The 27404-nt window shown below is 37.7% G+C and overlaps 2 protein-coding genes across 2 annotated transcripts in view; one reads left to right on the forward strand and one right to left on the reverse strand.

Annotated features, from left to right (window-relative positions):
- Window positions 1-27404, reverse strand: part of CACNA2D1 (calcium voltage-gated channel auxiliary subunit alpha2delta 1) — a 587574-nt gene that overhangs the window by 481076 nt on the left and 79094 nt on the right. The window lies entirely within an intron of this gene.
- On the forward strand, window positions 14788-19982 carry LOC130851907 (iron-sulfur cluster assembly enzyme ISCU-like). The gene is made up of 2 exons (XM_057732586.1): window positions 14788-14944; window positions 19375-19982. Exons 1-2 carry the CDS (start codon window positions 14788-14790, stop codon window positions 19980-19982), a joined length of 765 nt encoding a protein of 254 aa, XP_057588569.1.

Raw genomic sequence — 27404 nt, forward strand, 5'->3', positions numbered from 1 at the left:
AAGCTGAGATGTGCTATTGATGAAAAGTCCTATAAGAGACTTACACAGTAAGACAATACCAGTTGATGAATTAGTAAGTCATTTCTCAGAGAAAGACATATAGAAGAGGAATGATGGTCAGGCAGATAAAGAGTGGGGCAGAGAGATCCCATGGAGAGAAAAATTGTGTGAAGACATATAGGCATGTTTCCCCTACTGATAGAATGAGGTAGCTTGTAGCCAACCAAAGACTCTTTTAAGAATAACTAGAGGACTTCCTAGGTGGCGCAGTGGTAAAAGAATCCGCCTGCCAATGCAAGGGACACGGTTTCGAGCCCTGCTCTGGGAAGATTCCACATGCCACAGAGCAACTAAGCCTGTGTGCCACAACTACTGAGCCTATGCTCTAGAGCCCGTGAGCCACAACTATTGAGCCCGTGTGCTGCAACCATTGAAGCCCACGTGCCTAGGGCCCATGCTCCACAACAAGAGAAGCCACTGCAATGAGGAGCCCATGTACCACAATGAAGAGTAGCCCCCACTCACAGCAACTAGAGAAAGCCCATGTGCAGCAACGAAGACCCAATGCAGCCAATAAATAAATACATAAATGAATTTATTAAAAAAAAAAAAAGAATAACTAGAAAAGTCACAGAAAACATTTAGAAAGCACCAAAGATCTTTAAAATCAACTAGAGTAAAGAGGCCAGAAATCTGGAGAAATGGGAACTGAAGAGGGGTGAGCTAATATTCCTCAGCAAATGCCTGAGAGTATGGGCTTTTCTTGGGCAAAAATCACTGTTGGAGGACAGGGAAATGAGAAGAGATCTCATCAGTCTAGCAAGGCTGAAGGCAAAAAAAAAAAAAAAAATGGAGATCTGCAGGGCCAAGATCCAAGATCCTGATGAGAAGAGAAGTTTGTGCCTGACGCATGGCCAGTTTAACAAGCTAAGGTGAATGCTTCTGAAAAGCATAAGAGAGTTTTCAATAGTTTCACTGTGCCTAGGGGGCAAGAATGAGAGCTCTAGACTTCCAGGTTAAAGAGCTCAAACATTCATTTTAAAGCCCTAGAGGAGCATGCCCCAGGAGCAGGAGAAATCCAGAACCAGACAAAGTATCATCAAAACCTCAACCTATAAGTTTGTGATTATACTGGGGAGATCACTCTCAATATATTTTTCTTAGAAGAAGAAAGGAGAAGATAATGTAACATGAAATCTCTATTTTTTTTTTTTTTTCAATGCCTAATGTCCAGCATTTAGTCAGACATCTTAGAGGCGGTATAAGATCAAACCACATGATTAAACATTTAGAAAACTTAAGAAAATAGAAATAGATTTACAGTGATCTAAATAGTGGAGATAGTAGACAAGGACTTTCAAATAATTATGGTTAATGTAGTCAAAGAAAGAGAGAAAAATGTGCAGAAATAAATAAAATTCTGAAAATTTCTGCCAGAAAATCAAAAAAAAACAAAAAGAATCAAATGGAAATTTTAGAACTGAAAAATAGCTGTGTTTAACAGCATATTGGACATGCAAAGACAAAACTAGAGAATTGAAATACAGACTTATGGAAACTATCCAGATTAAAAAGAAAAAGAAAGTATGCATAGACATGTGAGACAGAGTGAAAAGAGCCTAACATACATGTAATTGGAGTCTCACAAGGAAAGGCAAGAGAATGGTTGAGAATTTCTAAAACTAAGGAAAGATGCCAGCCCAGAGATTTGGGAAGTACCATGAAACTCAGTCAGTACATATAAAAAGAAAACCACATTTAGGCACATAACAAACTGCTGAAAATCAAAATCAGTGAGAAATTTTTCAAAGCAGTTCAATGGAACAGAGGCAGGAAGAGTTTGTCACATTTAGGGAAAAAATTTTAAAAGCCAAACTTGTTGGACTTCAGGTAAATAAATAAATAAAGGAGAAGTGATTCAATAAGAGGATGAAAAAGGAAGAAATAGGTAAAGTTTTAGAGAATCTTGAAGGATTTTAGATCTTATTTTGGGGTAATAAAAAGTCATTGAAGTCATTGAAGGACTGAATTGGGGAACCGCATGATCAAATATGCACAACTAAAAGTTTACCTTTGCAGTTCTGAAGAAAATGGATTGGGTGGGATGCATAAATAGGGGATATCAGGAATCTGGTTACCAAAATTAAAAGCAAAAAATATTAAAGCAAGGTGGAAGCACATTTGGAATGACGAGGCACAAGTTCTAGTCATTCTAGAACAACTAGAGAGCAAATACCAGCAAGGTCTCCACATGTTGAGTGAGATCTTGTAAAAATGTCTCTAACCAGTGGTTGTTGGGATACTGGCAAGACTGAAATTACTGGACAGGGTCCAATGATCAGTGATCAGATCTGTGGGGAATTAAAGGCTGCCAAGGTGAGGACCTAGCAATGTGATACTGCTCATAGATTCTCAAAAGATACTTTGCCCATTATTTTATCTCTATAATTTTAGAGATATTGAGGCTACATATGGTCACCATGGGGATAACAAATCTAATTGGATTAATGGAAGTTAAGGAAATAAACAAGTGTTAAGCACTTATCCATGTCAGATGGTGTGTTATATGTTTTATATATATATATATATATATATATATATATATATCATCTCACCGAATTTTCACAACCACTATGTGAAGGAGGTCTTATTTCCCTTATACAGGTGAGAAAACTGAAGCTAAATTTAAACAATTTAAAATTTTAATGATTTGTTGAGGGAAACAGGGATTATGAAACTTGTTTAGGAAGGCACCATGCCAGACAGCAGCACTGGAAATAGACAGAGGTCAATGACTTTAGAGCCTCTGTGGTATTTTTTCTCTATCCTGCTCTTTAGATCTTCACATCCTTATTCACGGTTTTCAGGAAAGAAAGAAGTGAAGGGGGAATTTAGGTTCTACAGAAAGTTAGGCTGGTAAAGGTATAATCATTGCTGCCTCAGGTTGTAGGACCACAGAGTAGAGTAATAAAGAGAAGGTGACTCAGTTTCAACGATTATTATGATCGCTTTTTTCCCCTAACTTTGTGAGTCACATATAATTTTGTTTTATGATGACTTCTGCTAACAAGAATGATAAAATATTAATAAGCATACATAATTCCACAGAATAAGGTCATCACAATGACAGAATAAAACAAGAGACAATTACAACATATAGTGACATTTTGGAAAAATACGTAGAATCTTATTTTTTTTGTTGTTTCTAACAGTTTGTGATTGTTTCTGTGTATAAACCTCTAAACTTGGTACCACCCTTAGTGAGTTTTCAGTTAACACTGAGCTGAAATTATGGGAAATAGTATGATCCACTTTTAATCTTTAATAAATTATGTGATACATGGAAAATCCTATACATCACATAAGGCATTGGCAAAAAGGAATTGAAATAGAGAGACATACAGTAATGCATAAGAATGCCTTTAATAAAAGTGACCTAATACCTGTGCTACAGATTCCAAACTCAGTATCTCATGAAAGATGACTAGTCTTGAGAATAGGAAGGAAACTGTAGAATTTCTTAAAAAGTGAAAGTAGCGGCTTGGATAGCCTCTACTTTTAATCTTACAGCCTCTGACACAGTCTGCTTAATTTCCACGAGACCAAACAAAATCCCCATAAATGACCTAGTTATAATCTAGGACAGACTGAGGGAGGTTCATGGAAGTTTTGCCAGATAGGCTAGGAAATATCACTCGCTCATCATCTGGAGACCATGATTCTAGGAGACTGTATGGTGTTAAGAAATCTGTAACTGTGTATGGTGGGCGGATGTTAACAAGATACTGAGAAGATCATTTTTCAATATATACAAATATTGAATCATTATGTTGTATACCTGAAACTGATATGTTAAATGTTAACTATATCTCAATTAAAACAATAAAAAAGAAGGAATCGGCCCACCTGGAATGGGATTAATATCTCCATTCTGCCACTTACCAATCTGAAACTTTTTCAATTTTATTGGGATTTTATTTGCTTAGCTTAGTAATGTGAAAAATGGAAATCATCTTAGACCTATCCCTTGGAGTTACTGAAACGGTTAAATGAGTTACTGTACACAAACTGAGATCATTGTCTGGAAAATAACAACTATTCCATAAACAGTAGATACTGTATCATCATCATTTTAATGTTACTATTAATACGTCATCATGACCAACACTTCTCTGTTCTTTGTAACTTTCCCTTTGGGATTTCTATTTGCTCAGACTGCTTAACTATTTTACTACTCTTTCTTAGTCATTATTTTCTGGGTTTATTTTTCCATGTTTTTTCCTTCCTGTCTCCCTCATTCCCTTTCTTCCTCACTTGCTTCCTTTCCTTTACAACTCCATGTTTTAAATTATTTTAAATTTAATATTTGATATGGACAAAATAAGAAAATATTTACTACAGATTGTACACTAAAATGAATAATCATAACTTGGGCACGTGCATACCTACCACTCAGGTTAGGAAGCAGCGCACTACCAGGATACCTTGAAAACCACAGCTTGCCCTGCCTGCTTCCATCAACCCCTCTCATTTACCATGAATTCACTAACATTCAACTTTGTTTTGCCATAACTTTATTTCTAAGTATTTTTTGTTTGCCTTTTTTTTTAAATTTTTTAAATTTGGCTGCACCACAGCTTGCGGGATCTTAGTTTCCCAATGAGGGATCAAACCCAGGCCCTACCAGTGAAAGTGCTAAGTCCTAACCACTGGACCGCCACGGAATTCCCAATCTCTAAGTATTTTTATTTCCTATATTTCCAATCAGTGTATTATTTTATTGTATGTTTTAAAATTTTATATAAATGGAATTTTACCGTCTATAGTCTTCCTTGTCTTATTTCCCTGCATGACTCCAAGGTAGCTTCATGCTGAGTTTAGCTAAAGAGCATTCATTTTTATTGTAACTAACATTCCAACATGTAAATTTACCATAATTCTTTTGAATCATTTTCTTGTTGATAGATCCTTACTTAGTTCCTAATTCTTTACTTACACCAACAGTGTTTCTATGAACATTTTTGCACCTGTTTCTTGGCTCATATATCTGAAAACTTCTTTAGGATATAATCCTGAGAAAATTGTTGAGTAGTTGGGTATGCACAATTTTACTCAATAATGCCAAATTATTGTTCACAATAGCTATTATGCTTTACAACCCAACTAACAATGTATAAGAATACGGGTTATTCCAGAGCCTCACTTACACTTGAAAGTATCTTTTTTTTTCCCCTGCTACAACAAGAACTTAAAATGAAATTTACATGGAATTCAGTATATAAAGGTCTACAGTATTTTGCTAGGCCTAAAGACATGTTTTATAGTCGGCTAACAGTTTCATCTTTGAAACTTCTAACATTTTTACAACTTTGGTAGAGGAGAATATTGGAAATAATACTTTGTAAAAACTTAAATTTTTCAGTAACATAATTGGCCCTCCCACGATCAAGCACATAAAAGAAAATAGAAGGCTGTAACATGGTAGGCTATATGGTTAGAAAGTTGGAAACATAACATTGCTATATGAAGATGTTATAAAGCTGGAGGGCATTCTCTATAGAAAGGTTAGGGATCAAGGATACAGAAATGAATTCCTCTGCCATGACTTTTTGGAAATAGTATTGAGTCATGCCAGCAAAGCTTGGTGTGAAGGCTGACTTGTCTCAAACTGTTTGCATTCTATGGCTCTTCAATTCCAACGACAATGACTAAAAAAAGTCAGATGAAATAATTTGCACTTTCTATTGAAACTACCTGAACATATGTTTCTAATAATTAATGCTTAAAAAACCAAATCTATTTCTCTATATTTAATATTCTTTATAATAGAGATTCCTGTGGTGTCCAATATTAGAGAAGTATAAAGTCTGGTCTCATTAGCAAAAAAAAAAAATATATATATATATATACACATACATACATATATACATATATATATGCTGGGGGGTGGGGGTGGGCGAAGACTGCTTGGGAAGCAAGAGTCTTACAAAAATTATCAGGCTCACAAAAATTCCATTTGGGCTGCCAAATTTGCATTAGTCCCGCCCACAGTTTGAAATGTCACCCCGCCCTCTCTTTGCCATCTGCACCACCACCTACTGATTCCTATGTCTCTAGTCTTAGAGAACAGAAGCATCTGCCTATGACAGGCACATTCAGAATGGCCCCCCAAATGCAGATTCAAATGAAAATTTTAAGAAATATATTAAAGAAAAGTCAGGACATATACTTCTTTTAGAGTCAGAACTTTACCATCATAAAGTTTTCAAGCTGGTTTCTTTTTCCCTGATTCCTTCCATTTCATAAGCATCCAAAAGAGAGTGTTATCATGATGGATCTAAAATCACTTTGCTGGAATAGTAACACACAACCTGTGCAAATTTCTTTACTTGTTGCTAATGAAATAATGCAGGTATTTTCTACTGATTACTTGCCATTTATTAATTGATTCCTTCAATACATAGTTTGGGCCATCTGATGATATGTAGAAGGTCAATAAAATGTTTTCTCTACTCCTGAAGACTGTGCTCTACTGTAGTGTGATCTAATACAAATCTAAAGTGTGGCATATATGGACATAGTAAATTTTCTAGTGGCCAGGTTAAAGGGAGTAAAACAAAAAAGTGAAATTAATTCTAATAATACACTTTATCTCAATATACTTGAAATGTTAAAATTTCAACATGTAATGAATATAAAAATTTTGTTGTGATACTTTCTATTCTCTTTTTGGTGCTATTTTCAAAATGCAGCATGTGTTTTACATTTACAGCGTAATTCAACTTGGACTAGCCACATTTCAAGTGTTCCTTAGTCACATGTGGTTAGTGGCTGCTGAACTGGACAGTACAGTTAGCAGATAGATGCTATTCATTCATTATTCCAAGGTGAGGAAAACAGCAAATAAATAAATAAATACAGTGCAATCAAGGTGTGATGCGAGCGATAAGGGGTATTTACAGAGAGACTGGCTAATCTTAAGAGACTGGGAAGGTTTTCCAAAAAACTTTTAAGCCAAGGACTGGTTGATGAATAGGAGTTACAACAGCAAAACAGAGAAGCACAAAGAGAGAGTCAGAGAGAGAGAGAGCTTTCCCAGACCAAGTGAATAACATGTGACACATTGAGGCTCTGAAATAAATCTAGTAAAGGGAAGGATGTGCACTAGATATGGCAATTGCTATATAGCGGATGAATGTTCAAGATGCAATGTAGAATGGAATAATTCTGGGATTAGGAATGAGGTTAAAATTTTAGCCAGAACTTGAAGAATGAGTAGTTGTTTTAAAAATAGATGAGAAGGGAGGGGAAAGGTGCTTGGAGGCAGGGGACAAGGTGAGGTAATCGCTGTTCTGCACAGGTGTATAAGGCTTGCATGTTTCTGCATATTCAAAATAGAGGAGCTGAGCGTGATTGAAGGGTGGAGTTTTCTGGTGCTCTGACGTCACCAGGCCAGTCCCGAGACGCCTGCGCAGGCCCAGCTTTGGGGTTGGTGATCCCAACTTGGCCCAGCCGACCTGCACTGGGCAAGAGCTGACTCCAAGTTCCTGCAAACCAACTGGGCTGTGTGAAGCTGGAAGACTGAATATTCGTCTAATCCAATACTTGGACATTAGTCTGAGGCTTGGACAGTCTTCTATAAACACCTCTATCACCAGGACAAGCAACCCCAAAAGCTTGGACAACCATGAGGAAACAAAGAAACACCATGCAGGCAAAGGAGCAGGAAAAAAACCCACAAGACCAAATAAATGAGGAGGAAATAGGAAAAATGCCTGAAAAAGAATTTAGAGTAATGATAGTAAAAATGATACAAAATCTCGATAACAAATTAGAGAAAGTACAAGAAACAGTTCATAAGAACTCAGAAAAACAAACAGCAATGGATAACAAAATAACTGAAATTAAAAATACTCTAGATGCTCTAACCAGCAGAATGACTGAGGCAGAAGAACGAATAAGTGAGTTGGAAGATAGAATGGGAGAAATAAACGCCACAGAGCAAGAAAAAGATAAAAAAATAAAAAGACTAGAAGACAGCCTCAGAGACCTCAGTGATAACCTTAAACGTACCAACGTTCGAATTATAGGCATCCCAGAAGAAGAAGAAAACAAGAAAGGGTCTGTGAAAATATTTGAAGAGGTTATAGTGGAAAACTTCCCCAACATGGGAAAGGAAATAATGAACCAAGTCCAAGAAGCACAGAGAGTCCCATACAGAATAAACCCAAGGAGAAATACACCAAGACACATATTAATCAAACTAACGACAATTCAACACAAAGAAAAAATATTAAAAGCAGCAAGAGAAAAGCAACAAACAACATATAAGGGAAAACCCATCAGGATAACAGCTGACCTTTCTACAGAAACTCTGCAGGCCAGAAGGGAATGGCAGGATATACTGAAAGTCCTGAAAGAGAGAAACCTACAGCCAAGAATACTTTACCCAGCAAGAATCTCATTCAGATTTGAGGGAGAAATCAAAAGCTTTCCAGACAAGCAAAAGTTAAGAGAATTCAGCACCACCAAACCAGCCTTACAACAAGTGCTAAAGGAACTTCTCTAAGTAGGAAACACAAGAAAAGGAAAACACCTACAAATACAAACCCAAAACAATTAAGAAAATGGTAATTGTAACACACATGTCAATAATCACTTTAAATGTAAATGGATTAAATGCTCCAACCAAAAGACACAGACTGGCTGAATGGATACAAAAACAAGACCCTTCTATATGCTGCCTACAAGAAACCCACTTCAGACCAAGGGATACATATAGACTGAAAGTGAAGGGATGGAAAAAGATATTCCATGCAAATGGAAGTCAAAAGAAAGCTGGAGTAGCAATACTCATATCAGACAAATTAGACTTGAAAGTAAAGACTATTAAAAGAGACAAGGAAGGGCACTACATAATGATCAAGGGATCCATCCAAGAAGAACATATCACAATGGTAAATATCTATGCCCCCAATATAGGAGCACCTCAATACATAAGGCAAATGCTAACAGCTATAAAAGGGGACATCGACAGTAACACAATTATAGTGGGAGACTTGAACACCCCACTTACATCAATGGACAGATCATCCAAACAGAAAATAAATAAAGACACACAAGCTTTAAATGACACATTAGACCATCTCGACTTCATTGATATTTATAGGACATTCCATCCAAAAACGACAGACTACACTTTCTTCTCAAGTGCACACGGAACATTTTCCAGGATAGATCACATCTTGGGTCACAAATCAAACCTCAGCAAATTCAAGAAAATTGAAATCATATCAAGCATCTTCTCAGACCACAACGCCATGAGACTAGATATCAATTACAGGAAAAAAACTGCAAAAAATACAAACACATGGAGGCTAAACAATTCACTATTAAACAACCAAGGAATCACTACAGAAATCAAAGAGGAAATCAAAAAGTATCTAGAAACAAATGACAACGAAAACACAACAACCCAAAACCTATGGGACGCAGCAAAAGCAGTTCTAAGAGGGAAGGTTATAGCAATACAGTCCTACCTTAAGAAACAAGAAAATGATCGAATAAACAACCTAACCTTACACCTCAAACAACTAGAGAAAGAAGAACAAAGAAACCCCAAAGTGAGCAGAAGGAAAGAAATCATAAAGATCAGAGCAGAAATAAATGAAAAAGAAAGGAAGGAAACCATAAGAAAAATAAATAAAACTAAAAGCTGGTTCTTTGAGAAGATTAACAAAATTGATAAACCATTAGCCAGACTCATCAAGAAAAAGAGGGAGAAGATGCAAATCAACAGAATTAGAAATGAAAAAGGAGAAGTCACAACGGACACCTCAGAAATACAAAACATCATGAGAGACTACTACAAGCAACTATATGCCAATAAACTGGATAACCTGGAAGAAATGGATACATTCTTAGAAAAATACAATCTTCCAAGACTGAACCAGGAAGAAATAGAAACCATGAACAGACCAATCACAAGTACAGAAATTGAGGCAGTGATTAAAAATCTCCCAACACACAAAAGCCCAGGACCAGATGGATTCACAGGCGAATTCTATCAAACATTTCGAGAAGAGTTAACACCTATCCTTCTCAAACTCTTCCAAAATATTGCAGAAGGCGGAGCACTCCCAAACTCATTCTATGAGGCTACCATCACCCTGATACCAAAACCAGGCAAAGATGTCACAAAAAAAGAAAACTACAGACCAATATCACTGATGAATATAGATGCAAAAATCCTCAACAAAATACTAGCTAACAGACTGCAACAGCACATTAAAAAAATCATACACCACGATCAAGTGGGGTTTATCCCTGGGATGCAAGGATTCTTCAATATACGCAAATCAATCAACGTGATACATCATATCAACAAATTGAAGGATAAAAACCATATGATCATTTCAATAGATGCAGAAAAAGCTTTTGACAAAGTTCAACATCCATTTATGATAAAAGCTCTCCAGAAAATGGGCATAGAAGGAAATTACCTCAACATCATAAAAGCCATATATGACAAACCAAAAGCCAACATTGTTCTCAATGGAGAAAAACTGGAAGAATTCCCTCTAAGAACAGGAACAAGACAAGGGTGTCCACTCTCACCACTGTTATTCAACATAGTTTTGGAAGTTTTAGCCACAGCAATCAGAGAAGAAAAAGAAATTAAAGGAATCCAAATTGGAAAAGAAGAAGTAAAATTGTCACTCTTTGCAGATGACATGATATTATATATAGAAAACCCTAAAGACTCTACCAGAAAACTGCTAGCACTCATTGATGAGTTTAGTAAAGTAGCAGGATACAAAATTAATGCACAGAAATCTCTTGCATTCCTATACACTAACAACGGAAGAGCAGAAAGAGAAATTAAGGAAACTCTCCCATTCACCATTGCAACCAAAAGAATAAAATACCTAGGAATAAACCTGCCTAAGGAGGCAAAAGATCTGTATGCAGAAAACTTTAAGACATTGATGAAAGAAATCAAAGATGACATAAACAGATGGAGGGATATACCATGTTCCTGGATTGGAAGAATCAACATCGTGAAAATGACTGTACTACCCAAAGCAATTTACAGATTTAATGCAATCCCGATCAGATTACCAATGGCATTTTTCACAGAACTAGAGCAAGAAATCTTACGATTTGTATGGAAACGCAAAAGACCCCGAATAGCCAAAGCAATCTTGAGAAGGAAAAATGGAGTTGGTGGAATCAGGCTTCCTGACTTCAAACTATACTACAAGGCCATAGTGATCAAGACAGTATGGTACTGGCACAAAAATAGAAAGGAAGATCAATGGAACAGAATAGAGAACTCAGAAGTAAGCCCAAACACATATGGGCACCTTATCTTTGACAAAGGAGGCACGAGTATACAATGGAAAAAAGACAGCCTCTTCAATAGGTGGTGCTGGGAAAATTGGACAGCAACATGGAAAAGAATGAAATTAGAACACTTCCTAACACCATACACAAAAATAAACTCCAAATGGATTAAAGACCTACATATAAGGCCAGACACTATCAAACTCCTAGAGGAAAACATAGGCAGAACACTCTGTGACATCCATCAAAGCAACATCCTTTTTGACCCACCTCCTAGAATCATGGAAATAAAATCAAGAATAAACGAATGGGACCTCATGAAACTTAAAAGCTTTTGCACAGCAAAAGAAACCATAAACAAGACTAAAAGGCAACCCTCAGAATGGGAAAAAATAATTGCCTATGAAACAACGGACAAAGGATTAACCTCCAAAATATACAAGCAGCTCATGCAGCTTCATACCAAAAAAGCAAATAACCCAATCCACAAATGGGCAGAAGACCTAAATAGACACTTCTCCAAAGAAGACATACAGATGGCCAACAAACACATGAAAAGATGCTCAACATCACTCATCATCAGAGAAATGCAAGTCAAAGCCACAATGAGGTATCACCTCACACCAATCAGAATGGCCATCATCACAAAGTCTGGAAACAACAAATGTTGGAGAGGGTGTGGAGAAAAGGAAACTCTCCTGCACTGTTGGTGGGACTGTAAGTTGGTACAGCCACTATGGAAAACAATTTGGAGGTTCCTTAAAAAACTACAAATAGAACTACCATATGATCCAGTCATCCCACTCCTGGGCATATACCCAAAGAAAACCATAATCCCAAAAGAAACTTGTACCATAATGTTTATTGCAGCACTCTTTACAATAGCCAGGACATGGAAGCAACCTAAATGCCCATCAACAAATGAATGGATACAGAAGATGTGGCATATATATACAATGGAATATTACTCAGCTATAAAAAGGGATGAGATGGAGCTATATGTAATGAGGTGGATAGAACTACAATCTGTCATCCAGAGTGAAGTAAGTCAGAAAGAGAAAGACAAATATTGTATGCTAACTCACATATACGGAATCTAAAAATGGTACTGATGAACTCAATGACAAGAACAGGGAAGCAGATACAGGGAATGGACTGGAGAACTCGAGGTATGGGAGGGGGCGGGGGGTGAAGGGGAAACTGAGAAAAAGCGGGAGAGTAGTACAGACATATATATACTACCAACTGTAAAATAGTCAGTGGGAAGTTGTTGTATAACAAAGGGAGTCCAACTCGAGGATGGAAGATGGCTTAGAGGACTGGGGCAGGGAGGGTGGGGAGGAATGGAGGGGGGGGCATCAAGGAAGGGAGGGAATATGGGGATATGTGTATAAAAACAGTTGATTGAACCTGGTGTACCCCCAAAAAAAAAAAAATTAAATTAAATTAAAAAAAAAAAAAAAAAATAGATGAGAAGGACTTCCGTGGTGGCACAGTGGTTAAGAATCCGTCTGCCAGTGCAGGGGAAAAGGGTTCAATCCCTGGTCCAGGAAGATCCCACATGCCGTGGAGTGACCAAGCCCGTGCACCACAACTGCTGAGCCTCAGCTTTACAGTCTGGAAGCCACAAATACTGAGCCTGCATGCTGCAACTACTGAAACCAGTGCACCTAGAGCCCGTGCTCCTCAACAAGAGAAGCCACTGCACTGAGAAGCCCATGCACCACAACAAACAGTAGCCCCTGCTGACCACAACTAGAGAAAGCCCAGGCACAACAATGAAGACCCAATGTAGCCATAAATAAAATAAATAAATAATAAATTTTTTTTAAAAAAATGGATGAGGATTGGGAAGGAGAGGAGATTTCCCAGGCAGAGTGCAAAGCTTAAAGCTGTAAAAACACCATGGCAACATGGGAAATTTGAGGTAATTCCTTTAGGCTGATAATTAGGGTGCTGTTGGAAACGGCAGGAATGAATCAAAAGAGCAACCCTGGGGCCAGATCATGCAAGGCCTTGTTTGCCAGGATCAGTATGAACTTTGTGCCATAGATGAGCTGCTATCGAAGAGCAAGCCAGTGTCATGATCAGGTTGGTGCAGTAGAGCCATCCCTCTGCACTGGACATGTCCTATGAGAGGGCAGGAAGATTGCAGGGAAATGCCACTTAGGAGGCCCACAATCTCTCAGAACTGCCTTCTTTCTGTTATCTGAAGAATTTTTTTATGTAACAATATTGGAATTCTTATTTGACTCTTGTCTGGTCATTTTGGCATGTGGATAATCATGAAATTGCAGCCTTTTGGTTGTTTCCATCTGCTAGTCAGGTTGGGCTGCCATAACCAAAAATAGACTGGGTGGCTTAAATAACAGAAATTTACTTTCTCACAGTTCTGAAAGCTGGAAATCCAAGATCAGGGTGCCAGCATGGTTGGGTTCTGGTAAAACTTTCTTCCTGGCTGGCGGATGGCTACCATCTTGCTATGTCCTCACGTGGAGGAGAGAGAGATCTGGTGTCTCTTCCCCTTCATATCAGGTCACCAGTCCTACTGGATTAGGACTCCACCATTATGAACTCATTTAACCTTAGTCACTTCCTTAAAGACTCTGTCTCCAATAAAGTCACATGGGGAGTTAAGGCTTCAACATATGAATTTTGGGAAGATACACCTTAGTCTATAGCATAGCCTGAGCAGACCAAAACACTTAGCTTCGATCTTTAGGGACAGACCACCTTGGGTCCCAGATACCACCCTGTTTTCTGGCAGGGCTAACAGGAAAAGTCCCAAATCTGAACATGTCAGCCTCAAACCAGCCCCAAACATCTATTTTTTTTCCTGCATAAACCTAAGGAGTGGATTTTCTTATACACCAAGTTATCTTATTTTAGGCACCAGCACGTTGCAAAACAAAGAAAACTCTTGCTTCTTGATCCTTATATTGTTTCCTTGGTAACCTGGTACTGTACGACTTTAGCCTTTGTCACTTTGCCTTTTCTCACCTTGCAATTCCAATGAAAAGCAATCTTTCAATAATAGAATCCAGTATCCTAGAAGGTAGACACACATGGTACCTTCTAAGCATGTTTGCAATTCATTGCCTGGATCTGATTGGTTTTCAGGTTCTGATTAGGTCTTGATAAACCACATGCATTCTTCAAGGTCTATCTTATATGCCACCTACTAAATATTTTTCTCATTTCATTCATTGGAAATGTCTTCTCTTTCTTTTGAACTCTATATGATTTATTGGTATATTTTATATAACAAGCTTTCATTGTCTAAGTTTTGTTTTATTTTTTCTGTAACAGGATTGCAACTTGCAATTGACACACTACAGTCTGGTTGGCAGTGAAAAGAACTGTAAAGCCAAAGTTTCGGCATTAGGATAGTGAAGGTATATGTTTGCCCTCCTTTGATGGTGGTCATAAAGGAGCTTGCTGATGAAGGGACATTTGATCAAAGACCTGAATGAAGTCAAAGAGCAAGCTATGGGACCACTGAAAGTCACAGGGGTCCAGAAGTGGGTTCTTAGACCCCATGCAGGTGCTCCTTGTCTTGGCAAAGGAATAATTATGAGGCCAGTGAGGCGGCAGCAGAGTGAGCAGTAGCTGGGGACTGCATCAGTGAGACACCTAAGGACCACATGAAGAGGAGCCTCCTTGACCACAGTGAGAGAGACAAATGTTATTGTGAGTGCACTGTGAAACCATTGTAGGGCTTAAGCACAGGAAGACATAATATGACTTACCTTAAAAAATATCATATTGGCACATGTGTGCGTGCAAAATAGATTTAGAGTGGGCAAAACTAGTATCAGGGAAACCAGTTAAGAGATTATCAGGCAAAACATAATAGTGGCTTAGATTCAACTGGTGGCAGAGGAGATGGGTGGAAAGCAACCAGATTTTCAGTGTATTTTGAATTTAGAGATGGTCAAACCTGCTGATGGATTTGAAATTAAGTATTAGTTTAAGAGTGGAGTCAAGATTGATGTGGAAGATTTTCAATTGAACAAGTGGGTAAGGTGAACATCTATTGAGATAGAAAAGGCAGGAGGAGGAATAGGCTTGGGGTAAGAATCATGATTTCTGTTTTAGGTATGCTAGTTTTGAGGGGGCATGTGAGTTTTAAGATTTCAATTTGTCATGCAAGTGGAAATGGTGAGCAGACAACTGGTGTGCTTGTTAGAGCTCAAAAATGGTTTGGACTACAGATAGGCATTTTAAGGCTTGGACTACAGACAGACATTTGTGGCAAAGAGCTAGCATATACTCAGATTTATACACTTTCCCGGGGATCCTTACTGGCTTCCACTTCTGGGACAGCTGGTCTCATCATGTTTCTAGTGAGATAAGCCACCTTTTGTTACACCCTGTTGACACTCTCTAAAGCTCTTCATTCCAGGCATTTGTACCTCTTTTGTGGAAAACCTCTAAGGATCTACCTTTCACACCAACCTTCCATTCCCCCAGCATACCTCCATTGGGGCACCTCCATCTAGACACCTCCTTCCTTCTGTGCTTGGGATGGATCACAAAGAAGAATTCTCCAATAATCCTTCAGCCTCTCCCATGATCTGCCCAGGAAAGTAAGCTACTAACTCCAAATATTTTTAGTTTCCTCTGATACTTGTCTTGATACTTCTACACTGTTTTTCAAACTTACACAATCTTATGGAGAAGAGGAAAATATTTTCCCTTTTTCACTCTTGTAATTTCTCCTTGCACCCTACCTTAGAAACCTCTCTAAAACATTTTCTTCTGCAGGTGGCAACACTCACTTTCTTGATGTTGCTCTATCTTAGAACAGATCTAACACTCCACCTGAGAGGGCTGAAATCTTAATATGCTAACGACCATTTAAAGAATTTAGAAAATCCTTTTCCTTGTCAAAATTGCCTGAAGTTTAGACAGTTGTCTTGCAAGACATCCTCCCAAAATTAATTTTGTTCTTAAAAGCTGAACAGTTATTTCTTTCTCTTTCCTTAACAGCTCTAATTCCTCCCCTCCCCACTCCATACACAAAAATAGCTGATTGGGAGAAGATTACATAGCACAGAAAGATAAAAGAGAAAAAAAGTACCTTAACATATTTTAAAGGATTATTACATCACATGGGTGACAGTGTATACAAAAATTTTAATTCCTTTTAATATATTATAAGCTCTATTGGACACTGATTTTGTTTCACTTTTTTTCTTTAATTTAAAAATATTTACTGAATACCTACTATGGTCCAGGCACTATATAAATAGGCATGAACAAGACAGAAGAAGTCCCTGGCCTCACTGAGAAAAGTACTAGGAAGAAAAACATAGGATGATGGGATATCTAATACAGCAGTGAGGGTGCTTCCTGTCTCAGGTTACTGGAAAAACAATTTTTTTTTGGTCAGTAAGGACATTTATTATTTCACATAAACGACATCGGGGCTAGAACAGTTCCAGGATGATTAAGTCAAGAGCTCGGTTACCTCATCATTTATAGAAATTCTTCTTTGCCATTTCAGCATGTTGGCCATTTTTGCCTAGATATCCTCCTGATTCCAAAATATCTGAGCAAGTCTCAGATGTTAGATATCCTAGGGGTAGTAAAGGGGGCACTCTTTTTAAGAGATACAATTTTCTGGAAGTACAATGCCTTACCCTCACCCAGAGCTTCCTGTGAATTGTTTGCTAGGCTTACGCCTAAACTGATTGATTGGCAATAGTATGAGATAATCCTGATGGCCTTAAAATTACCAAGTTATGCCTTGGGCTGGGAAGTCCCTTGAAGACTCTGTTCTTCTAGTGGATGTGAAGGTTCTGTTATCAAGGTTCCGTTACCAAAGAAGAATAATTGTATAATAAGCAAGTAAGAGTGTCAGCTATAGTGAATGGCTGGTTTGGAAAGCATGGGAACTCCAAGAAATCTCTCTGAGATAAAATTGAACTAAGACGTGACTGACGAGAAAGACACAGCCATGTAGAAATCTGGGGGAAGAGTGCTCCAGGCAAAGGGAAGAGCAAAAGAAAGGGACCCAAGATGGGGAACAGTTTGAGGGGCTTGAGGAACATATGAAAGACAGTGTGACTGAAGTTCAGAGACTATCAGGGAGAGTGCATGAGAGCAGGACCAAAAAACAAGCACCAACTAAAGCTACAGTGCCTTGTAGGCCACTGGGAGGAGCTGATTTTATTTCTACTGATAGCTGGAAGTCATCAGAAGATTTTTAAGCCTGGGAAATTTTTAAGCCATTTTTAAATGGTCAATCTATATAGAGTTGAACTACGCTGAGCCAAAAATAAAAGCATTTAAGAAGCTAACGTAGCAGAATGAGCAAGAAATGATAATAGCTAGGATGACAGTAGTGGGTTAAAGATGCTGAGAAGGAGTCAGTTGCCGGGTTTATGTTGGGATAATGCTGACGTGACCTACAAATGGATCATCTGTCCCGGATACGGAAAAGAAGGAAACCAAACCTGACTTCTGAGTTTGAGGCCTGAGCAAGTGATTTGATATTTGTGGGGAATTCTTGAGGAGAAACTCATCTTGTTGCCCTGGGGTAATCAAAAGCTCTTTTTTGGACATGTTGAGTTTGGCATGCCGATTACATCCTAGTAGAAATATAAATAGAGAGTTGGATATACAAGCCTAGAGATCTGGACAGGGTTTTCAGCTGGTGATTTTAATTTTGGAGACAAGGTGAGGTCACCTAGAAAAAAGTAAGATGGAGAATAGGGCTAACAACTTTATGCAAAGGCATGTAAATAAAAAATATTGCCTGCCATATCAGTAAACAAAGGATGTTGTAGCCATCAAGCCGTCACATTACAGCTGTCCTGGCAATGAACCGTGAAGGAACTCAGGATGGAGACAAATGGGCTGCCCACTGCCAAGTCCATCTAGCAGTCAGCCGCTATAACCACCCCCAACAGTGCACCCTGATGAAACTCAGGATGAGAAAACACTGTCTACTGGCCTCAGATAGCTGAGGTGCATATTAAAGGAATGATTTCAGCAAGTCTAGACGCTTGCATCTTCCCATACATAGAAGAGCACTAAATTCCTTAATTTGAGATATCTGGTTTTCTTTAATTAACGGTAATCATTTGATGTTCTGGCTACCTAGTCTTTTTTGCAAAAATTCCTATATATCCTGGCTCCACTACCCTTTGCCTCTTTGGAACAGTCCCTCAGAATAATCTGAGAGTCCTACCTCCCGGGCTTGAAGCCCTCGGAATGTTTGCCATATAAAACATAGCTCTCAATTTTTAGGTTGTGCATTTTTTCTCAGCTGACAGGCACACTAAAATGAAGCGTTTTGTCAGGTGAGTAAAGTTTAGTGAAGTAACCTAGAGAGGAGCTACCAGTAAGGTAAGTGAAAAATCAAGATATTGTGGAATCTTGGCAATCATGGAAAGAAGTGCTTCAGGACTGAGAGGCAGTCAACTTTGTCAGTGTTACAGAGCGGTGGAATGAAAGAAGTACTTTGCATTGACCAAAGTTGGGGTTGTTGATGACTTTGACAATAGTCTTAGTGGCGCAGTGGTTAAGAATCTACCTGCCAATGCAGGGCAAACAGGTTTGACCCCTGGTCTGGGCAGATTCCACATGTCTCAGAGCAACTAAGCCTGTGTGCCTGCCCTCTAGAGCCGGCGAGCCACAATTACTGAGCTCTCGTGCCGCAACTATTGAAGCCCGAGCGCCTACAGTGCATGCTCCTGGACAAGAGAAGCCACTGCACTGAGAAGCCTGCCCACCACAAGGAAGAGTAGGCCCTGCTACTCTAGCCGCAACTAGAGAAAGCCCCACATGCAGTAATGAAGACCCAACACAGCTATAAATAAATAAAATTACAAAAAAATTAGATGTCCACAACACTAATCTAAATGGTTAATTCTTGGTCCTCACTTATAAAAAAACATAGCCTTTAACAGAGCTCTATTTAAAGAGTTGTTGAGTTAAAATGATATTCTGGTTTGCCTTATTTTCTATCTCACTATTGTCACAAGCTCCAATTGTGACTGACATCTAAAATGTAAACAGTTCTGGCAGGCATAAGCCCGCAAGATGCCGGCGGCCTCAGCCCCGCTGCTCCGGGCCGGTGCCTGCCCGCCAGGGAACTGTCAGCTCCGGCTGGGCTCTATCACAAGAAGGTTGTTGATCGTTCTGAAAAGCCCCAACATGTGGGGTCCCTTGATAAGACATCTAAAAATGTAGGAACCGGATTGGTGGGGGCTCCAGCGTGTGGTGATATCATGAAATTACAGATTCAAGCGGATGAAAAGGGGAAGATCGGGGACGCCACGTTTAAAACATTTGGCTGTGGTTCTGTGATTGCCTCCAGCTCGTTAGCCACTGAATGGGTAAAGGGGAAGGCGGTGGAGGAAGCCTTGACCATCAAAAACGCAGGCATCACCACGGAGCTGTGCCTCCCGCCCGTGAAACTGCACTGCTCCATGCTGACCGAGGATGCCGTCAAGGCCGCTCTGGCTGACGACAAATGGAAACGAGAACCCAGGAAAGGAGAGGCCGAGAAGACGGGAGGCCCCGGCGAAGCCTCCCGCAGGTCACACGGGCTGCTTGCCCCCCACCCCCACCACGCAGTCACATACGTGTTCAGAAGCCCTTGCACTACAATAAAAACACAATGAGATCCGCACACACTCAAATATAAACAGTTTAATATAACATAATACATAGTTTTACTGTGTGTGGCCTTAATGATTAGCCACTCTTATGCCGCTTGATGTAACATATTGTTGGAAGTAATTCTCCACAGCTCTCTTGGATTTCTGTGCATTCTGCTGGCAGTAGAACTGCTACCCCAGAACAAAGGTTCAGGACTGTCTTCCCAAGGACATTTGTTCGTACAGGGAATCATCTTTGAAACTGAAGATCGTGTTTCCCTCTGGAGCAAAAAGCTGGTTTGTTTACTGTTGTGTGTAAATATATATAATGTCTCCTACTGGGGCAAAGGTCAGTCGGACTCCATGTCATTTTAAAGGACATGTTCCCTAAGCTCGGGACTCCTCTCCAATAACGTAACCCACTGTGTATATGGGTAACATTTGTCCCTCTTCAAATCTGCCTGTGGGAATTGGGGCATAGACGTAAATGCTGATACACTAATATCAGCTCATATAACAAGGAATAAAGTTCTCTGTCTTTGCCCCAGAAGCCTCATGTCTTTTGTCAGCAATCATGAAACTGTGGCAGGCCAACCTGTTAGCTTGCAAGTGTGATAAAATTTCCAACCCTATTTGATATATATATGTACCTCAGTGATCTAAGCAGCAGGTCATGAAAACAATGATTTATTTCTAGCTTTTAATATTTAGTCCCCAATAATCCTCCCGTTACATAAAGTTTTTGCTCTATGAAAACTTATAAAAACTGTGCACTTTCAAGCCTTAACTAAATGATTTTGACTGTTAGTTCCACTAGAAACAGCTGTTAGTTGCAAACATCTGGTAAAATGAGGTATCTTGAACAGACAGAGTGTATATTATAATAGGATTTCTACAATCCTCCACAGATTCTACCAACGTTTGGAGTTTATAGTCTACTTTTTTCTTGAACTAGAAATAGAAATGAAATTACGATGTTTTGAAATTGACACATTTGTTTCTGTGAAGAAAAAAAGCACTGCCATTCTGTGGTAACAAATATTGCTTCAATAATATATGATGATTTATTGTATCTGTTCTCACATACTCAGAATAATAAATTATAGAGCTAGAAGAACCTCAGAGAGCATAATTTCTAACTCCTACTTTTGCACGTGAAGAAACAAAAACTCAGACATGCTAAGGAACTTACTTCTGTTGGTTACAATACAGGAATGAATACAGACGTCTGACTGTCAGGTAATTTCCCCTTCCACGGTGCTTTATATACTTGTTCCTTCTGTTCTCTGTACCCTGTTAATCCCGTGGTGCCAAGAAGGAGGAATGTTTGGAAAAACAATGTATTTTGAAGAGGGGAATAATGCGGGAGGAAGTGAGAGAAAAAGGGTGAAGTTTACAGCTGAGGCTCCCTTGTCTCTGCTGGCCTGCTATTGCCAGCAAATTCTATTTAAAAAACAAACAACCCACCCAATCTGGAATTTCATAATTCTTCTTACTTTGAAAAAAAAAAAAAAGCCTATTGGCTAGGAATTCAGAGAAATTATGAGCAAATCATCAACACATAAGGGATGTTGGGAAAGTTACCAGCATCACATCATCCATTTATTCCTTTAATTAGTTCCCTGGACTGGTTGGTGGAGAGAATAAATCAAATTTTTGATTATTTAGGATACAAATTTAGGTACTTGATACATACACACAATTTGTCCCTTTACAACTTGTTTTTCGACATATATAGACATAGAATAAGAATCCTTTAGCAACTAGAGCTACCATAAGACTTTTTAGCAGACTGAATCAATTTAGATTGGGTCTAGTTTGTCTATATTTAATTGTTTTTGCAGAGAAGATACAAATTTAAAATTTATATTTTTCTTTTAAGTGCAATAACAATCTTTTGTGTATTTCATGTTCCAAAATTGATTATAATTTCTCTTTTGAAGCCAATGAAAAGTACACCAAGAAACTTCCTTATCATTTTTTCCTTTTATGTGTAATCTTGTTTATGACTCTGTTTGTGGAGCAGCTTGACTTTAGGAATGACTGATTTCTATCTCTGACCAACCTTGAGAGTTTTATTTTAAATTAACTCCAATGAGCTTCTAATTTTACTCTTACCTCAGAAGTGTAAAGCCACAGCATCTAATCAGCAACAGCAATATTATCTAGCAAGTTCATGATAATTTGGCTGGTAACTAGCACGTTTATCCACTGCCAGCTAAACAGTGAGAACTATTTTTACAGACATCAGTCATTGCTATGTTTAAATGAGAAGCAACAGCATGGAGAGTCTGAGCACAGCAGTTAACAGCTGTTATGAGACAGTTTTTCTTTAAATTAGCATCAGCATTATATCCTATTGCTAGTTAAGACCACTTCCGGTGGTTCCTAGGTTCATAAGACTTTGAAACACACTTGAATTTGTATAGTTAGGAAACCATGAGTAAACAAAGATTTCCTTATCTAAAACCAACATAGACTTGAACACATCCTGATTTGTTTAATCAACTGATCTTTCAAAAAATATGCAGAATAAATGGTCACATTGCACCTAGCAGAGATTGAATATATCAGTATGCTTATTCCTTAACTTGCCAATAGATGTCACTTATTATTTAATAAGGGAGATTCAGTTTCACAGTGCAGCTAAACTTAGATGCGGTTTCATTACTCATGAAGAGACCAACCAACATGAATTTCTCATGAAGTGTTAGCCAGTTAAAGTGAATCTCTGTAAGATCATCATACATTACATACATTATCCTTACATCTTTTTTTTAAATAAATTTATTTATTAATTTAATTTATTTATTGGCTGTGTTGGGTCTTCGTTGCTGCACATGGGCTTTCTCTAGTTGCTGCGAGCGGGAGCTACTCTTTGTTGTGGTGCGCAGGCTGCTCATTGTAGTGGCTTCTCTTGTGGAGCACGGGCTCTAGGCACGTGGGCTTCAATAGTTGCGGCACATGGGCTCAGTAGTTGTGGCTCACGGGCTCTAGAACACAGGCTCAATAGTTATGGCGCACGGGCGTTGCTCCGTGGCATGTGGAATCTTCCCAGGGCAGGGCTCGAACCCGTGTCCCCTGCATTGGCAGGTGGATTCTTAACCACTATGCCACCTAGCAAGTTCTATCCTTACATCTTCAAAGTTGTGAAAAAGCACAGAGTTCTGTCTTGTGGTCACTGTATACTTAATTCAAAGGCTTGCTCATTCTGTCTTGTTGATTTTGTAAAATCTCCTGCTTTCTTGATTGTATTTTGGTGCCTCACTCCAAGATAATCTTGCCAGCTTGTCATTTCTTCATTACCAAATATAAGTGACAATACCTTAATATTGTTTTTCTGGCTTTCTCTAGAGAAATCTTGACCCAGTGCTTCTATTTTTATATTCTCACTCCTTTCTTAGCTGCTGTGATTCACTCATGTTGGTTTTATGCCATTATACTACCAACAAACAAAACCATCCACAGCATTACCACTAAGTGATTGCATGTGTGTGTATTCATATTCTAACCTTTTTTGATTAAAATATGGGCCATTGTTATATTGAAGTCAATAATGGTTAATCTCTATTGTATTGTTAAATTATGGTTATGCAAATTTCTAAAATATTGATAAATGGATAAATATTAATATATAACAATCAAAACATTGTTACTCACTTATGGAAATTTATCTAAGTGCTTTTTCAAAATTAAATGATCAAAGAAATTCACTCAAATGGGGATTAGGAAGTTATCTTAGCAAATCTATTTACGAGTTAGTAGTATCTTAGATCTTTAACTGCTTTAGACAACTTGCTTTTAAGCTGAGCCTAAATTATTTGCAATAAAGTAGAATATAGAGACTTTAAATTTTATTTAAATTTACCTACCAACATTATTTTCAAGTTTGAAACAAGTTATTAAAAGTTAAACTGTCCTTTGCAAATACATGTATGCATTCTATATCTGTTACCTACCTTTTTATAATTGGGTTTCTTCTTCTCAACTCTTACCTAACAGTCTGTCCTAAAAACTGCTGTAAAATTAATTTTCTTAAATTATAGGTCTTATATCATTATTCTGTTGGAAAACATTCAGTGAGTCCAATTTCCTCTTAGACGGAGGACAAATGATTTAGACATGCAAAACCCTCCATAATCTGAATCCAACCTTTTTTCAAAATTTATTCCCTTCTACACTGTCATGGATTGTAATAGCCTGCAGAAGTAAACTGTAAAGTATTTATTTAGGTGGTTTTTTTGGGGAGGGGGAGGGGTCAAAAATACATTCGAGCATTTTAATTAGAATTTACCTTATTTAAATGGTAACTTTGAAGTTCTTTGATTATGCTATGCACTTATTATAAGCTGTCACATGCTCTTTTTTCATCTTCTGAGTTATCCATCACTGACTTTGAGGTAACCATAACTGAAGCAATGATAACAAACACACCACTGCATTTTTCCCAATTTGCAAAAATGTCATCTAACACAGTCATGCTTTATTTTTGGAAAACTCTGTGACGGAATGACCACAGTTGTCATTATCTTCAGTTTTCACATCAAGAAACTGAAGCTCAAAAAGTTATCATTTACTTGGTATCACTTAAGTGGCAAGTCAGAAACAGAATCTACATTTTTGATACTTAATCCAATGTTTGTGTTTTTCACGCTAGCCAACTGCCTCAGTATGATGTTATCACATGAATACTTTTTAAGCATCATCAACATTACTATTCTGTAAAAAAGAAAAGACAAAGAATCAAAATATAAGTGTAAATCAATATTATTAGGTAATAATTATATAATTAAATAGCTATTAATACAACTTTAACAGAATAGCAAAAACAAATGTGAAAACTGAGATTAAAAATAAATCAGTCAGGGGCTTCCTAGGTGGCACAGTGGTTAAGAATCTGCCTGCCAATGCAGGGTACATGGGTTCGATCCCTGCTCCAGGAAGATCCCACATGCCGCGGAGCAGCTAAGCCCGTGCGCGACAACTATTGAGCCTGTGCTTTAGAGCCCATGAGCCACAACTATTGAGCCCATGTGCTGCAACTACTGAAGCCCACGTGCCTAGAGCCTATGCTCTGCAACAAGAGAAGCCACCACAATGAGCAGCCTGAATCACAATGAAGAGTAGCCCCCCTCACAGCAACTAGAGAAAGCCCGTGTGCAGCAATGAAGACCCAACGCAGCCAATAAATAAATAAAATAAATAAATAAATTTTTAAAAAAATAAATAAATCAGTCAGTTCTTTTGACACCTAGAGCAATATTATATACACTATTTAGATGTGGCATGAAATTGAAAATCTATATAGTTTGATAATTCAAGAAACAGGATTTTTAGATATGTCATATCATTGGGAAATTTTAAGATCATATGAATTTAAAATATAGAAATAATAAATAACCAAAAATAGGTATAAACTTCAAGATTGTATGGTAAGAGATGAGAACTTAAGGACTTTGAACAATATGTTGTTTCCACATAGCAGAACTTAATTGCTTCTAAGTAACTGAAGCCCAAAATCTATCAATGTATAAGCTGCTAAACTTCCTAGGTTGTCTTGACCTCACAGCACACTGGCATGAGATTTTAAGCAAGTTACTAAACCTCTCTGTTTCTTAGTTTCTTTGTCTATAGAACCAAGACAATGATAGTACCTACCTGATAGGTTTGTCTTGCAGACTGGATGACTTAATTCATGTTACATGCTCAAGATAGATTTTGGCACATGTAACGAGGTCACTACGGACTCTAAACAGCGCCTGGTTCAGTAATGTCAATCATCAACACTGTCATCATGTTCATTATCAAAAACAGTAATGAAAAGCCTATGAAATCAATAGTTGTAAGATGTGAAAAGGAAGCATACACCCAGAAGATTACACATTTTCCAATAGCAGTTTCAGGTTAAAAATAAAAGAACTAAATGATATCTAGCTGCAAAGGCTTAATCAAGTCGACTTAAATACATCTGATTTATGGCTAAAATGGAGACACTCTGAAGAAGCCTGTGAGCCTTTTTGATACTTAAAAAGTAAATTTAGGATTTATCATGAATTCTAACGAATCTAAACTTTTTTCATAAGTGTATCGCCAGATTTCTCTTCTACCACCGAGTGTGTGGTTATCCTTGAATAACAGGCTTCATACATTTAAAGTAATTATTGGTTTATCTTATTGAGTCTATTGGATTTATCTAAGTAATAAATGATCAAAATAACTAAAACATAGCCTTTGGTTTGTTTTCAAATAAATTCCTTTAAAATAAGGAAAATGTTGTTACAGTAAAAACAAAGGAGAGGTGTATTTCCAGTCAAGTGGTTCAAATCAAAGTATCAAATCATCTGTGTTTGTAAATTGCCTCAAAGTATGACTATTTTCCTTTAATAAAATTCTATGAAGGTAAATAATTATTATATAATAAATGGTCATATATTGATTAAATAAAGTGTTGTTTTGCAGAAATATTTTCTTATGGAATTGTGGCTGTGTTTTTCATTTCACCCTCTAGTGGCCTTATGCTAACATTGTATTATCCCTCTTGGTCAATTCACAGCAGTATACTGTCTTTGGTTAACAATTGTTTTCTAGCTCAATGCTAAATGATTTAATCACATCTCTAAATTCATGCCTGACAGTTTTTTAGTCTATGCTAAAATGCTACTCTTATAGCCAAAGAAAGAAAATGGATTTATTTTGTCTTAATGATGTTCATCTACTCACGCTTTTCTAATTAAATATTTTTGTTGAGTGTGTCCATACCTCCAAAATATGCTCTAAAGATCCTCATATAGGGAAAAAGTAATTGGCATTCTTCCTAATGTTCCTCATCTTTAAATCAATTTTAAAATCGTAATAAGGTGGTAAAGATCATTAACCTGACAAAAGAAGGATAATGCATACCTTTTACTAATCTAATTTGAAAGTCTGATTTCAGTTACTACAAAATGGCTAACAGGAGAAAAACTATGCTATTTTGGTTTCTGTCTTTAACCATTTATATTGATACTGTGTTTTTGTTTTGACCAAAATATGAAGTAAGCAGAAATGAAATAGTCTTATTAGAATTACATGGACTCCCTCAATGATACTGAATATATGTAGAAAATGATTGTAAACACCATGCAGTAACTTTTTATTAAGACCCATTAAGGAGAAATGGGAGATTTTTAAATTGTACATAGTATTCTTTTTTTTTTCTCCCAATAATTTTACAGGAGGATTCAGAATTCAAGCAGTGATAACATTCTCAGGTCACATTATATTCTTCATGTTTTTAATTATCCCAATACCCTAAAGTTTGCCCTACCTTTATTACATAGTAAGGAATAGGTTTTGAATTTTTATGATTTTTCTCATTTGTTTGCTGTTCTGATTAAAAGGAAGTTAAATACTGCCTACAAAATCAACGGTTACCACACTGATGATAATACTTGGTAACTACATATA

This window comes from Hippopotamus amphibius, chromosome 4, assembly GCF_030028045.1.
Source record: "Hippopotamus amphibius kiboko isolate mHipAmp2 chromosome 4, mHipAmp2.hap2, whole genome shotgun sequence".
Classification (NCBI taxonomy): domain Eukaryota; kingdom Metazoa; phylum Chordata; class Mammalia; order Artiodactyla; family Hippopotamidae; genus Hippopotamus; species Hippopotamus amphibius.

Bases quoted from the DNA above. Each gene is read 5' to 3' on its own strand.
- LOC130851907 (XM_057732586.1), top strand. From the start codon at position 14,788: ATGAAGGGACATTTGATCAAAGACCTGAATGAAGTCAAAGAGCAAGCT. The intron at 14,945-19,374 runs GTGAGCAGTAGC...AAATGTAAACAG, and splicing joins GCCAGTGAGGCGGCAGCAGA to TTCTGGCAGGCATAAGCCCG.